The sequence below is a fragment of the Trachurus japonicus genome, chromosome 8, assembly GCF_045865225.1.
Source record: "Trachurus japonicus isolate A0001 chromosome 8, Traja_1.0".
Lineage (NCBI taxonomy): Eukaryota > Metazoa > Chordata > Actinopteri > Carangiformes > Carangidae > Trachurus > Trachurus japonicus.
In genome coordinates this window covers 20,732,616-20,742,928 of record NC_140914.1, presented here as the reverse complement: position 1 = coordinate 20,742,928, position 10,313 = coordinate 20,732,616, and the positions used below count along the sequence as shown (strand labels likewise).

General features: G+C 42.5%; 2 protein-coding genes across 3 annotated transcripts; both read left to right on the top strand.

The window, feature by feature from the left end:
* Positions 1-1,747: 1,747 nt before the first annotated feature.
* On the top strand, positions 1,748-7,365 carry spsb3a (splA/ryanodine receptor domain and SOCS box containing 3a). 2 transcript variants are annotated; one of them, XM_085784596.1, is made up of 7 exons: positions 1,748-1,920; positions 2,755-2,967; positions 3,377-3,557; positions 3,739-3,926; positions 4,058-4,160; positions 4,256-4,381; positions 4,819-7,365. In XM_085784596.1, the coding sequence occupies exons 2-7, from the start codon at positions 2,842-2,844 to the stop codon at positions 5,211-5,213; spliced, it is 1,119 nt and encodes a 372-aa protein (XP_085640722.1). In that variant the 5' UTR covers positions 1,748-1,920; positions 2,755-2,841; the 3' UTR covers positions 5,214-7,365. The 2 variants fall into 2 exon arrangements, with proteins under 2 accessions (XP_085640722.1, XP_085640721.1); XM_085784595.1 differs by having other exon boundaries at positions 2,752-2,967.
* Positions 7,366-8,285: 920 nt separating this feature from the next.
* Positions 8,286-10,171, top strand: mrps34 (mitochondrial ribosomal protein S34). The gene is made up of 4 exons (XM_085784594.1): positions 8,286-8,362; positions 8,862-9,231; positions 9,392-9,434; positions 9,646-10,171. The coding sequence occupies exons 2-4, from the start codon at positions 8,914-8,916 to the stop codon at positions 9,942-9,944; spliced, it is 660 nt and encodes a 219-aa protein (XP_085640720.1). The 5' UTR covers positions 8,286-8,362; positions 8,862-8,913; the 3' UTR covers positions 9,945-10,171.
* Positions 10,172-10,313: the final 142 nt, after the last annotated feature.

Below are 10,313 nucleotides of genomic sequence, written 5' to 3'. Positions count from 1 at the left end.
GTTTTCAGTGCAACTTCTGCAAAGTTTAAAGTAGCACTATCGCAAATTCCAATACTTTGTTCGGCCACTAGATGGGGCCGGTGGTGCAGCGTATCAGATATAAACATCCTTGTCTTCTTTACATAGCATCAGAGAATGGCTCTGATAGCATGCTGTTCAGGAGGTGGAGCTAAGCACCTGGCCGGCTTGTCTCATAACAAAAAGGAATTTTGCATTTGCTCCACAGGCACTACACCATTGGCTATATTTTGTGTACAGATAGTTATGGCTCCCCTGGACCTATTTATTGCATATTTCAGTTTGTTTTTTTTAAATTGCTATTACTGCTGTATTTGTGATAGTGCTACTTTAAAGAATACAGTAGATCAGTTCTGTTGACCAAGAAGTTTAAGCCTGACACAAAACTTTGGTCGAGGAACTTTGCATGGAAGATTGTCATGTATTTGAAAATGAGGTACAATATTGTAGACATCGTGTTGATAGTGACACAATTTAGTGGATCACGTTCTAGTAGGCTAGGTCTCATAACACCATCTACATCTTCTGCAGATGTAAAGAGTGCGTGGAGGCTACAGCAGCTGCACTCAAGCAAAGGCAGGTGTGTGTTGTGTTAAAGGAAGAGAAAGAAGAGCTTTGGGTGTGACTGATGCTCAAATCAAAAATGTATGAAGGATATGAAGCCAAAGAAAAGGCCAATGCCATTAGAGTGTCCTAATGCTGCACATGTATGTAACAGAGAAGGCTACAAAGAAGGTAGTCATCTAAATGCACAAGAAGAAACAAAGTAGATGAAAACACTCCTCAGGCCACCTACATCAGATAGACCTGACATAAAGGCAGAAGACTCTTGTATAGCACATGTTTCATGAGCTACAACGTGGTGCCACAAAGTACACTGAATAAAATTGAATTAAATTATGAATGGAAAGTAATAAGCTTTTCAACATATAAGGAATTTGTTGTGGTGTTTCGTGCAAAAACTGTAAAAAGAGTCCTAAATGAAAAATATGACGCAAGATTAATAAAACAAAACAAGAGAGTAGCCTACTGAGAATACGTAAATACACAGAATAATTTACCAATAAAACAAAGTAAAGATTTGAAAATAATAATAGAAAACTCTAAATTTAACTATGGCTGAGTTATGGTTCTAGTGTAATCTATTAGGCTACCTAAGTCCAGGATTTTTATCTAGTTAGTTAGTTGTTCTTATACCTCGGCATACACATACTGTACTTGGATACTTTTTAACTGAAGCCTTTTCAGCATCGCTCAACTTCTTCAGCTAATTCAGCTTTGTCATTGTCATTCAGCTGCTTTCAGCATTCACACGCATTTTCCTCTTGGAAATGCCTTTTCTCGTTTTTCTTGCAGCACTGGTGGGTTGTGTTAGTTAGTTATTGGGTTGTGTTGATTGTGATGACATGAGTGTTTGAAACAGACCTACTACTTTTTTAGCCCTTCCTTTCAAAGCCATTCATCTCTCAGGTTGCAAGTTACACTTTTCAGCTATAGCCTTTTCAGCATCGCTCAACTTCTTCAGCTAATTCAGCTGCTTTCACCATTCACACGCATTTTCCTCTTGGAAATGCTTTTCCTAGTTTTTCTTGAAGCACTGGTGGGTTGTGTTAGTTAGTTATTGGGTTGTGAGAGAGAGAGAGAGAGAGAGAGAGAGAGAGAGAGAGAGAGAGAGAGAGAGAGAGAGAGAGAGAGAGAGAGAGAGAGAGAGAGAGGCTCCCTGCCTGTTATTGTTTACGGTCAGACTGATGTAAAGTAGGTCATGGGAAAGCGGAGCTCAGCCAGACTCTCATTCAACTCTTGTACCGTCCGAGCAGCAGCAGCAGTCGGTGTCTGTGGGATCGGCGTCTCTGCGGTGTCGTCGCTGGTTTTCGGTGATCGCTGGATGTAAACACCAGGCAGGTAAATGTCACCACGGTCCTGTTTTATCCGAGGCTGCTGGCTGGCAGCTGCAGCTAACGGAGCTAACAGCTACTGGAGGCTAGCCGCTAGCAGCTCTGACTGCAGCCGAGCGCTGCTGCCGACACCTTTTATGAGTCGACTCATAAACCGTGACTGTCACTGCGGTCCGTGTACTGAGATAAATGCTCTCTCACACACAAAGAGAAAGCAGCCTGGGTTGAATTGTGGTGCTGCTGACCTTGTAGCAGCAGCAGCAGCCTGCTAACACGTCGTTGCAGCGCTGCTCAGCGGGAAACGGTAGCTGCTCGCGCTAGCCGCTAGGCGGCTAACTGGAGTTAGCATTAAAGAAAAAAACATCAACACGACAAAGGGTAACATTGATTTTATCGGTGATGGTAATGACCTGCGGACTCGGAGCAGCCTACAACAGCGTGTTAGGTTTAGGTTGAGTGGTTGGGGTGCCGTGTGTGTCGAAGTGTTAATGGTTGTTGTAGCTATGTGGTGGATAACATTGCTCCCCAAACCAGTGCGACAAAAGTCTTAAAAGATCATCTGAAATAAAATGTGCAATTATGATGAAACTTCAGTGCGAGGTAACTAAGTACTGAAGGTTTTGCTAATATCACGAAATTATCATATAGAGTGTTTAAAAAGAAAGATGATCCATAGTAATATGAAGAAATGATAAAACATGTTATTTATCTGTATTATTAAGTTATCCTAGTGGTCATGCAGTGCAGAAAGCTACATGATTTATTTGCCACACAGTCTGCAGTCTTAAGTGTCTGTGTCTCTCAAGGTTAACATGCCATTGTCTTTTCTGCCTTTCAGCAGCTGGACTGATGCTGTTATTCCAACATCTGGACTGAAACCTGAACTGCCAGTCAGGTTCTTCTGCCGGTGAGACGGTGAGCTGCTGCCATGTCTAGACGGAGCAGGAACAGTCGTGCATGGAGATATGTGTGGGGTGGGATACGGCGAGATGCTGATGCCAGGGCGCTGGTGCTGGCCTCTGAGAGTGACGAATGGAGCTATGACCGACTAGAGGTAAGAAAAACAGATAGGAAGTGTCAGAGATTGTGTAATGTTTTGTTTGTGTCATATGATGCCACTTCTTTGCACCCTAGGCAAATTACTGGGATGTGTCACCATGAGAAAGCTGGCAACATTCACCTCGAGTAGCCCCGGTCTTATTGAAAGCCTTCAGTTTGCCCGAGGCTGCGATCAACACTATGTGATTGTTTGTGTCTGTCTGATGCTTGAAGCTAGAGGCGCAGTTGTTTACATGCTTTGTATCGGCACTAATAATAATTCCACAGAAGGGAGTGTACCATAAGGTTTCTGCTATTTACTTTCAAATGGTTTACATATATTTTCAGGGCAACGCTCTGTTTCATTTTCATTCTATCTGTTGACGTTTGATTTTGTGTCTTCTTTTTGCCTCGTGTCTCTCCAGTACAGTGATTCAGACTCAGAGGTGGACTTCTCAGCAGTGATGGTTCCTCCGGTCCCGAGTGCAGTGCCTGTCACCGGAGAGTCCTACTGTGGCTGTGATTCCCAAGCCGAGACCAGCTACAATCCTCGTCTGCGAGGATTTCACCAGGTCAAAGACTGCCACTGTGGAGAGGACGATCAAGGTACCAGACAGCTGCTGCATTTCAAGGATTTACAAAAACAGTACACACCAGTCCAGTCTTATGCTGAATAACACTGAGTTGCACCACTGTATCCGTGTTATAACAGATGGATGATAAGAATGGTTTTATTTGTTAATTAGATAAAGCGAAGGCCCTGAACAAATGACTTCTGATGTTTTAGAGTTTGACTGGGTGTGGGATGCCAGCAGCCGATCGACAGCAACGTTACTGAGCTGTGACAATCGCAAAGTGAACTTCCACTCTGAATACAGCTGTGGCACAGCTGCAATCCGTGGCTGCAAAGAGCTGGCTGAAGGACAGCACTTCTGGGAAATCAAGATGACATCCCCAGTGTATGGAACAGACATGGTGAAGCTCTTCCCCTTAGCTCCTAACATTGATTGATTGATCTGCTCTTGTTGTGTTGAGGTCATTTAAAAAAAAAAAGAAAGTAGCTAAGTTAATTTGTTTTCTAAAAATATTTCTTTATTTCTGCACAGATGGTTGGTATCGGCACATCTGATGTCAACCTAGACAAATACCGACACACGTTCTGCAGCCTGTTGGGAAAAGATGCGGACAGCTGGGGTCTTTCCTACACCGGTAAGTCCAACACAACATGATGTAATATAACGTAGTGGTTATCAGGTGGTCATTACATGAGTTAGACATCACTGGTCGTTGGTTTCTGTTTTCAGGCTTGTTGCATCATAAAGGAGACAAGATGAACTTCTCGTCTCGGTTTGGACAGGGCTCCATCATCGGAGTCCATCTGGACACGTGGCACGGCACACTCACCTTCTTCAAGAATCGGAAGTGTATAGGTATGTAGTACCAGCAAACATGGTCCACTGTTGATGAGAGTGCTGGTGGTTTGAATCCTGTCTTAATTACACAATCATTTAATCAGACTTGTAGGCGTACACAATCTTGTTCTTTTTTAATATTAACGGGTTACCATACATGATGCTGAACAAAGCCAATGGGCTACTATGGCTGTCACATAGTGGAGGGAAACAGAATTTAGTCAGGCATATATTAGAATGCAAAATTGGGAACCAAAACTATATATGGCTACATGAATGAAGTGTACAGATATAAAAGACAATGCAGAGCATGTTTCAACCCAGCTTATATGCAAAACTAGAAGAGCTAGACATGTGCACATTTATTCAGACTGGTTTCTGTGTGTTGTGGTGATGGAGCAAGAAATCACACAAAATCCTAAACATTTTTCCCACCTCTCTCTCTCTCTCGCCAGGTGTTGCTGCCACGGAGCTACAGAATAAGAAGTTTTATCCAATGGCGTGCTCCACAGCAGCGAAAAGCAGCATGAAGGTGATCCGGTCCTGCTCTGCTCCCACCTCCCTGCTGTACCTTTGCTGCGCTCGCCTTCGCCAGCTGCTGCCGGACTGTATAGACACCCTGGACGTGTTGCCGCTGCCGCCGGGACTTCGTCAGTTGCTCCACAACAAACTGGGTTGGGTGCTCAGTCTCAACAGTGGCACCACAGATGAAACCCCAGAAGGGCCCCCAGAGCGCACCTCACAATTGCCTGTCCCTCCCTTGGCTGGACCGTCCTCCTCTGAGAGCGACTCTGAGGGCTGCACGTCCGACCCCGAAGCCTGTCAGAGGAAACGATGCCGCTGGACATGACTAGACCGCTTGAATCCTACCTCCTCTTAAACACTGGCAGAGGTCACTGCCCTATGGCATCTAGAGATACCACTCGCCTGCCTCAAGCTTTTCCTCAGCCTCAGTGTTAAGACAGTGGCGAAGAGAAGAACCAGGGTCGGTCGGTAGTGGTACATAGGTAGAAAACTGTGACGGCAGCATTTCTGCCTGCACATTTTATTACTGTGATCTCCTCATGCCATTCACGTCTTCATGCTCATCATACGTTCAATGCCCTCAACCCGCTTCAGTAATAAGTGAAAAGATATGGTGTTATTTCGTTAGCTAGCATCATTTGTTACAGATCTGTTGCCATTAATCAGTGGGCATAAGTGAAATCTTACGGCGAGGTTCAGTAAACTGTACAGTGTGACACTGAAGAAAAATATGGCCAAATTTTAATGGTCATTGTGGTGTATTTGCAGAAAGGGGGTTTCATGAGGCGAGAGACAGTATAGGTATTTTCTGTGTTTTTATCCTGTATGCAAATAATGTATATTGTTCTCAACCTGAATGCTATTCATGCATTATCACAGTAATGTTTTACCTGTGTTACTGGCACCTGTGATTTTCAGGTCTGCAAAGTGAGAATCTGTAGGTATTCTGTATTTTTTTACCTACATGTGACAGTACTGAAGCTAAAACTTTAACTGTCAGAACGTGAAACGTGAAAAGACGCGTCAGAGGGAGGTGGAATGAACCTGAGTGCACTTTGCAACTTTTTAATCCTCCAATAATGAAATTATTTTCTTTTTGTCTTTCATCATGTTCCTTCTGTTGTTCTTTCTCGTCACATTATTAATGAAATGTCACTAGAGAAATATTTGTTACATTTATTGCACCATCAGCCTTTCAAAGTCTCCAGTCAAAATCATGTCGGCTGTTTGTAGAAACAATAGATTTCCTTATTTCTAACAGAGGAAAGCAGTGTAACATTGTTAATGTTCACTATGGCTCTTTTAAATCTATCGGAAGGCAAATATGTCTGTCGCACCTTACAAGCAACTGTTCATTGCTGTTACACTTTATAGTTTCTTAAAAGTTCTTTAAAATGTTATCCAATTTGATTGACAAAATATGAGATTATGATCAGATTGTAGTGTTTTTTTGTATTGCTATGTTTTTGCAATGTCCTTGTTTTGGTTTTCCTCAAGGCCTTTCTCCATGTCTGTCCTTAACAACTCCTACTGACTCTACTTTACTAAGACCACACTCAATTTAAAATCCCTTCAGTATCACTCAGTCCCTCCTGGCCCTGGCTGTTGAAAGGTGCTGTTGAGAGAAAACTTTGTGTGTTTCTAACTGTCTTTTATATCTGTGTTGTGTGTATATTTTAAATATGGGTAAAAACACAGTTAAAATGTTGAGCACATGAAAGGACAGTAAAGAAGTGGACTGTGTCACCCGGGTGGTCTTGCAGGACCTTTCAGGAAATGTTGGACATGTTTTCCAGGCACCTTTTAAATGGGACTGAGTGATCACAAAAGGTCAATTTATATCAGATATCTAAATAATCCTTTGTTTCACTTTCTCCTGAGCACCAAAATCATGACAATGCAAGTTCAACAGTGTTTGACTCGGGTGTTGAAGCTACACAGTTTGCCAACTGCTGCCTCAGGCACCAGTCGGATCATGTTCACTCCTCGAGCTCTTGGTGTAAAGCAGATACACACAAAGATTTAAGGTACTATGCAATACAAGCATTTTCTAATGGTTGTCAGAAAGAAAGAAGGGGCGGGGTGCTGTGATGGAGACAGTGGCACAACGACAGCGGTGATGGTACCAGAGGACCATGCTCGTCAGTCATGAGTAGTAACTTCATTCTGTCCAGTTGTGTAATGATTTGTCAGGAACCCCTCTCTGTAGATCCAGATGTAACCATGATGAGGTTAATAACTGTAGTCCAGCACATGTATTTTTCTGACTTTTTTTCTGTGTATTTTGTCTTCACAACGATGCATCCATGCACTTTTTCTTACTGTCATACTGTAAATAGGAAAATTCAAAGTGTTTCTTCTATACTATGTCATATTAATAATACTGTGTGTAAAGGCCGTTACTGGTCTTTTTCTGTATCTGAACTGATCAGCATGATTTTCAGCTGAAAATAAAATGAACGCTAAATATGCACAAAGGACTGGGCTGGATTACTACTACTGTTATTACCACTACTACTCTCCAGGACCAGCAGTATTTGAGATGGTCTGTTTTTGTATTGAAAGTTACAGATATGGGAACAACTTGGTAGACTACCAGTAAGCAGACTGAATCTTGTTGTGAGTGTTTTGCAGCAGCTGCCAATGAGTCATTGCAAGACAGACATCCTTCCTGTCCTGTGCATGTTGGCTAGAAAAGTACTTGTTTTGCCAGCAGTAAAAATGTTGTTCCTTGTTCCACACGTCCAGCTTGATTACAGCTTCAGTATAAATTTGTAGTGTATACCTGCAAATATAAATCACAAATTGAGTGTCTTTATCAATGCTATGGTTTCACATGGAAAACAGTGAAATGAACAGGAATTTAAAATATTACTATTTTAATCATGGTTGCATTTTAAAAACCTTTTATCACAAGACATGCATAAATAGATCTGTCCAAGTTTTCTGTAGAGATGATGAATGAGAAGATTCAGAAACACTTTTCACATGCTATGTTCTTTGAAGCATGATTTTTGTTTATAATAGACCATAGAGAAATCCTTTTTTGTTTGTTTGTTTGTTTAAATTAATTAATGTAAAGGATTTCTTTATGGTCTATAGTACAGTTCCAGTAGAAGCTGATTATCACCAAAGTCCTTCTAGGCTTTCATTATAGAACCTCTCTGTTATCACTTACTTCTTGAATTAAGACAAATTTGGATACAAAGAAAATATTGATTTGATTTGACAATGTATACATATTTTACTGTACATTTTAAAAGGTTAATAATTGTCATTTTTTAAAATGTCATTTAGCCAATTCAATGTTATGAGTTACTTCAGTCAAAGATATCAACCGTCTTTGCTTCAGTGTCCCACATGCGGAACTGAAGTTCGCCAGTCGTCGTTCACACACGGAGGATTTTAAAGGTTGTACCATCTGAACGGTGCTGTGCTTTCCCTGCTTGTTGAGGTCAAGTCGGTGTTTATCAGGTATTGTACTTTTATGTGGATGTTATAAACAGCGTCTTTAGTTCAGCAATACTCTGTTTGAGTCTGTCGGCTGTTGTCAGTTCATAAAGTGTTTTTATTTGTGAGCTGAGTTGTTTTCACGATGTAAATCCTGCTAACGGCTAGCTAGGTTAGCTAACGGAGGAGCTGTGTGATGTGTTCACGGTCTGCTCGGACAGCCCGGGTTCACTTACAGACATGAGTTTCCTCTGTAACCATCAAGCAACAGGAGACACTTAAGATTATATATAATTTCTTTATAGACACATAGTCCATGTGACAACTAAGAAAATGAAAAGACAGACAAGGAATGGGAGGAAGTACACATTGTACAGCACTCAACCATAAGTTACAATTGCCATTAAAAATACATTTCATATAAATATACACAAACCATACATATCAATAAAGCACGTATGAGACAGCATTTACTTAAGAAAGATTAATTTAATAGTCAGTGAATGTGTTTTCTATCTTGCAGAGCAAACCAGGGTGGTGGAGGAGCCAACAACAACAACAACAACAACACAGCCATGGTGAAGAAAAAGCAGGTGCGTCTCATCGCAGAGATGGCTCGGAAGATCCGGGCGTATCGGGAACTGAAGTCCCGACCGCGGGAGTCCCAGAAGTACGCCCTGGACTATGACACCATGAAGCGCCCCCTCACTGGGAAGAGGCTGCCGGTGCTGGCCTGGCAGGACGTCAGCAGGGAGAGCCGCCTCTTCTCCCTGCTGGCCGGCATGAGGATGTTCGGAGTGGGCCGCCTCTTCACCCGTAAGTCCTGGATCGAGGACCACAGCGAGCCCAGCTACTGGCAGGTCACTAAGGTCAAGGTGGACTACACGGCTGAGGTGAGAGCGGCTGCATACATCCACTGCGTCTCTGTGTGAAGTCTGCATGTTGTCACGATTAATGAATGTAGAACTGACTGTGGTGGACCAGACTCACGGACGAGATCGACTATAACAATGTCCTGTAACCAAAGCACAACTTGTTTCTCCTGGTTTCTAGAACATGGATCATGGCAGGGCGTGGGGCGTCCTCACCTACAAAGGTAAGAGCGCAAGAAAAAGGTGTAATGAAAGTATTTCTCTCTTATTATGTCTGTGTGTGTAGTTTATTATGTTGGAAGATGTGTCAACAATTCACTCTGCTTGTTATTTTTGTATTCATTCAGAAGTTCTCTACTTGGAAAAACTCTATCTGTCTAGCTATCTATCTATCTCCTTGTAACACATTGCCTTTGGTAACTTTGTTTTGTGCAGGAAAACAGGAGAGTGAGGTCCAGGAGATGGACAAGGTCATGTACCACGACTGGCGGCTGGTTCCTAAAAACATGGAGCAGCAGTTAAAGGAGTTTGTGCCACTACCCGAGCCACCCACGCGCTCTGTCCCCTACCCACCGCTCCTCCGCGCCATGCTGCTGGCCCAGCACAAGAAATCAACAGGCCTGGTCCTGGAAGAGGAGCCTGTCTTACCGTTACAGAGGGACGTCCAGTTTAACACAGACTATTTCCGCAAGCAGGAACAAGAGAGGCGGAGCAGAGAGGGGACAGCGGTGTGATTCTCCTCTGTGAATCTTGGACACTGTGAACTAAATCACTTTTGACAGAACTGGACAACTTCTTCTATCCTGCACATTTGAAGCACATACTTCATCTGTCCTGATAAGCCCTGGACTCACATAAATAATGAAAATAAGTAATTTTCATCTGAAGCAGGCCTCTCTGTGTCTTTAACTGTATTTGTGTAATGTGCTAAATATTAAATTGGATGTAAAATATTAAGGCTAAGGCTAATTGAGTTTTAGGTGCAGTATTTTTTGTGCATGCATTATAGACCACCTTAGGCTTTCAGCATTTAGAATACACAGTAAACACACCCAAACTGGACACACACTTTAGACATGACTGGGTCTTCCACTGAATAATAA

Bases quoted from the DNA above. Each gene is read 5' to 3' on its own strand.
- spsb3a (XM_085784596.1), top strand. From the start codon at position 2,842: ATGTCTAGACGGAGCAGGAACAGTCGTGCATGGAGATATGTGTGGGGT. The intron at 3,558-3,738 runs GTACCAGACAGC...CTGATGTTTTAG, and splicing joins CTGTGGAGAGGACGATCAAG to AGTTTGACTGGGTGTGGGAT. The intron at 4,161-4,255 runs GTAAGTCCAACA...TTCTGTTTTCAG, and splicing joins CTGGGGTCTTTCCTACACCG to GCTTGTTGCATCATAAAGGA.
- mrps34 (XM_085784594.1), top strand. From the start codon at position 8,914: ATGGTGAAGAAAAAGCAGGTGCGTCTCATCGCAGAGATGGCTCGGAAG. The intron at 9,232-9,391 runs GTGAGAGCGGCT...CCTGGTTTCTAG, and splicing joins AGGTGGACTACACGGCTGAG to AACATGGATCATGGCAGGGC. The intron at 9,435-9,645 runs GTAAGAGCGCAA...TGTTTTGTGCAG, and splicing joins GGGCGTCCTCACCTACAAAG to GAAAACAGGAGAGTGAGGTC.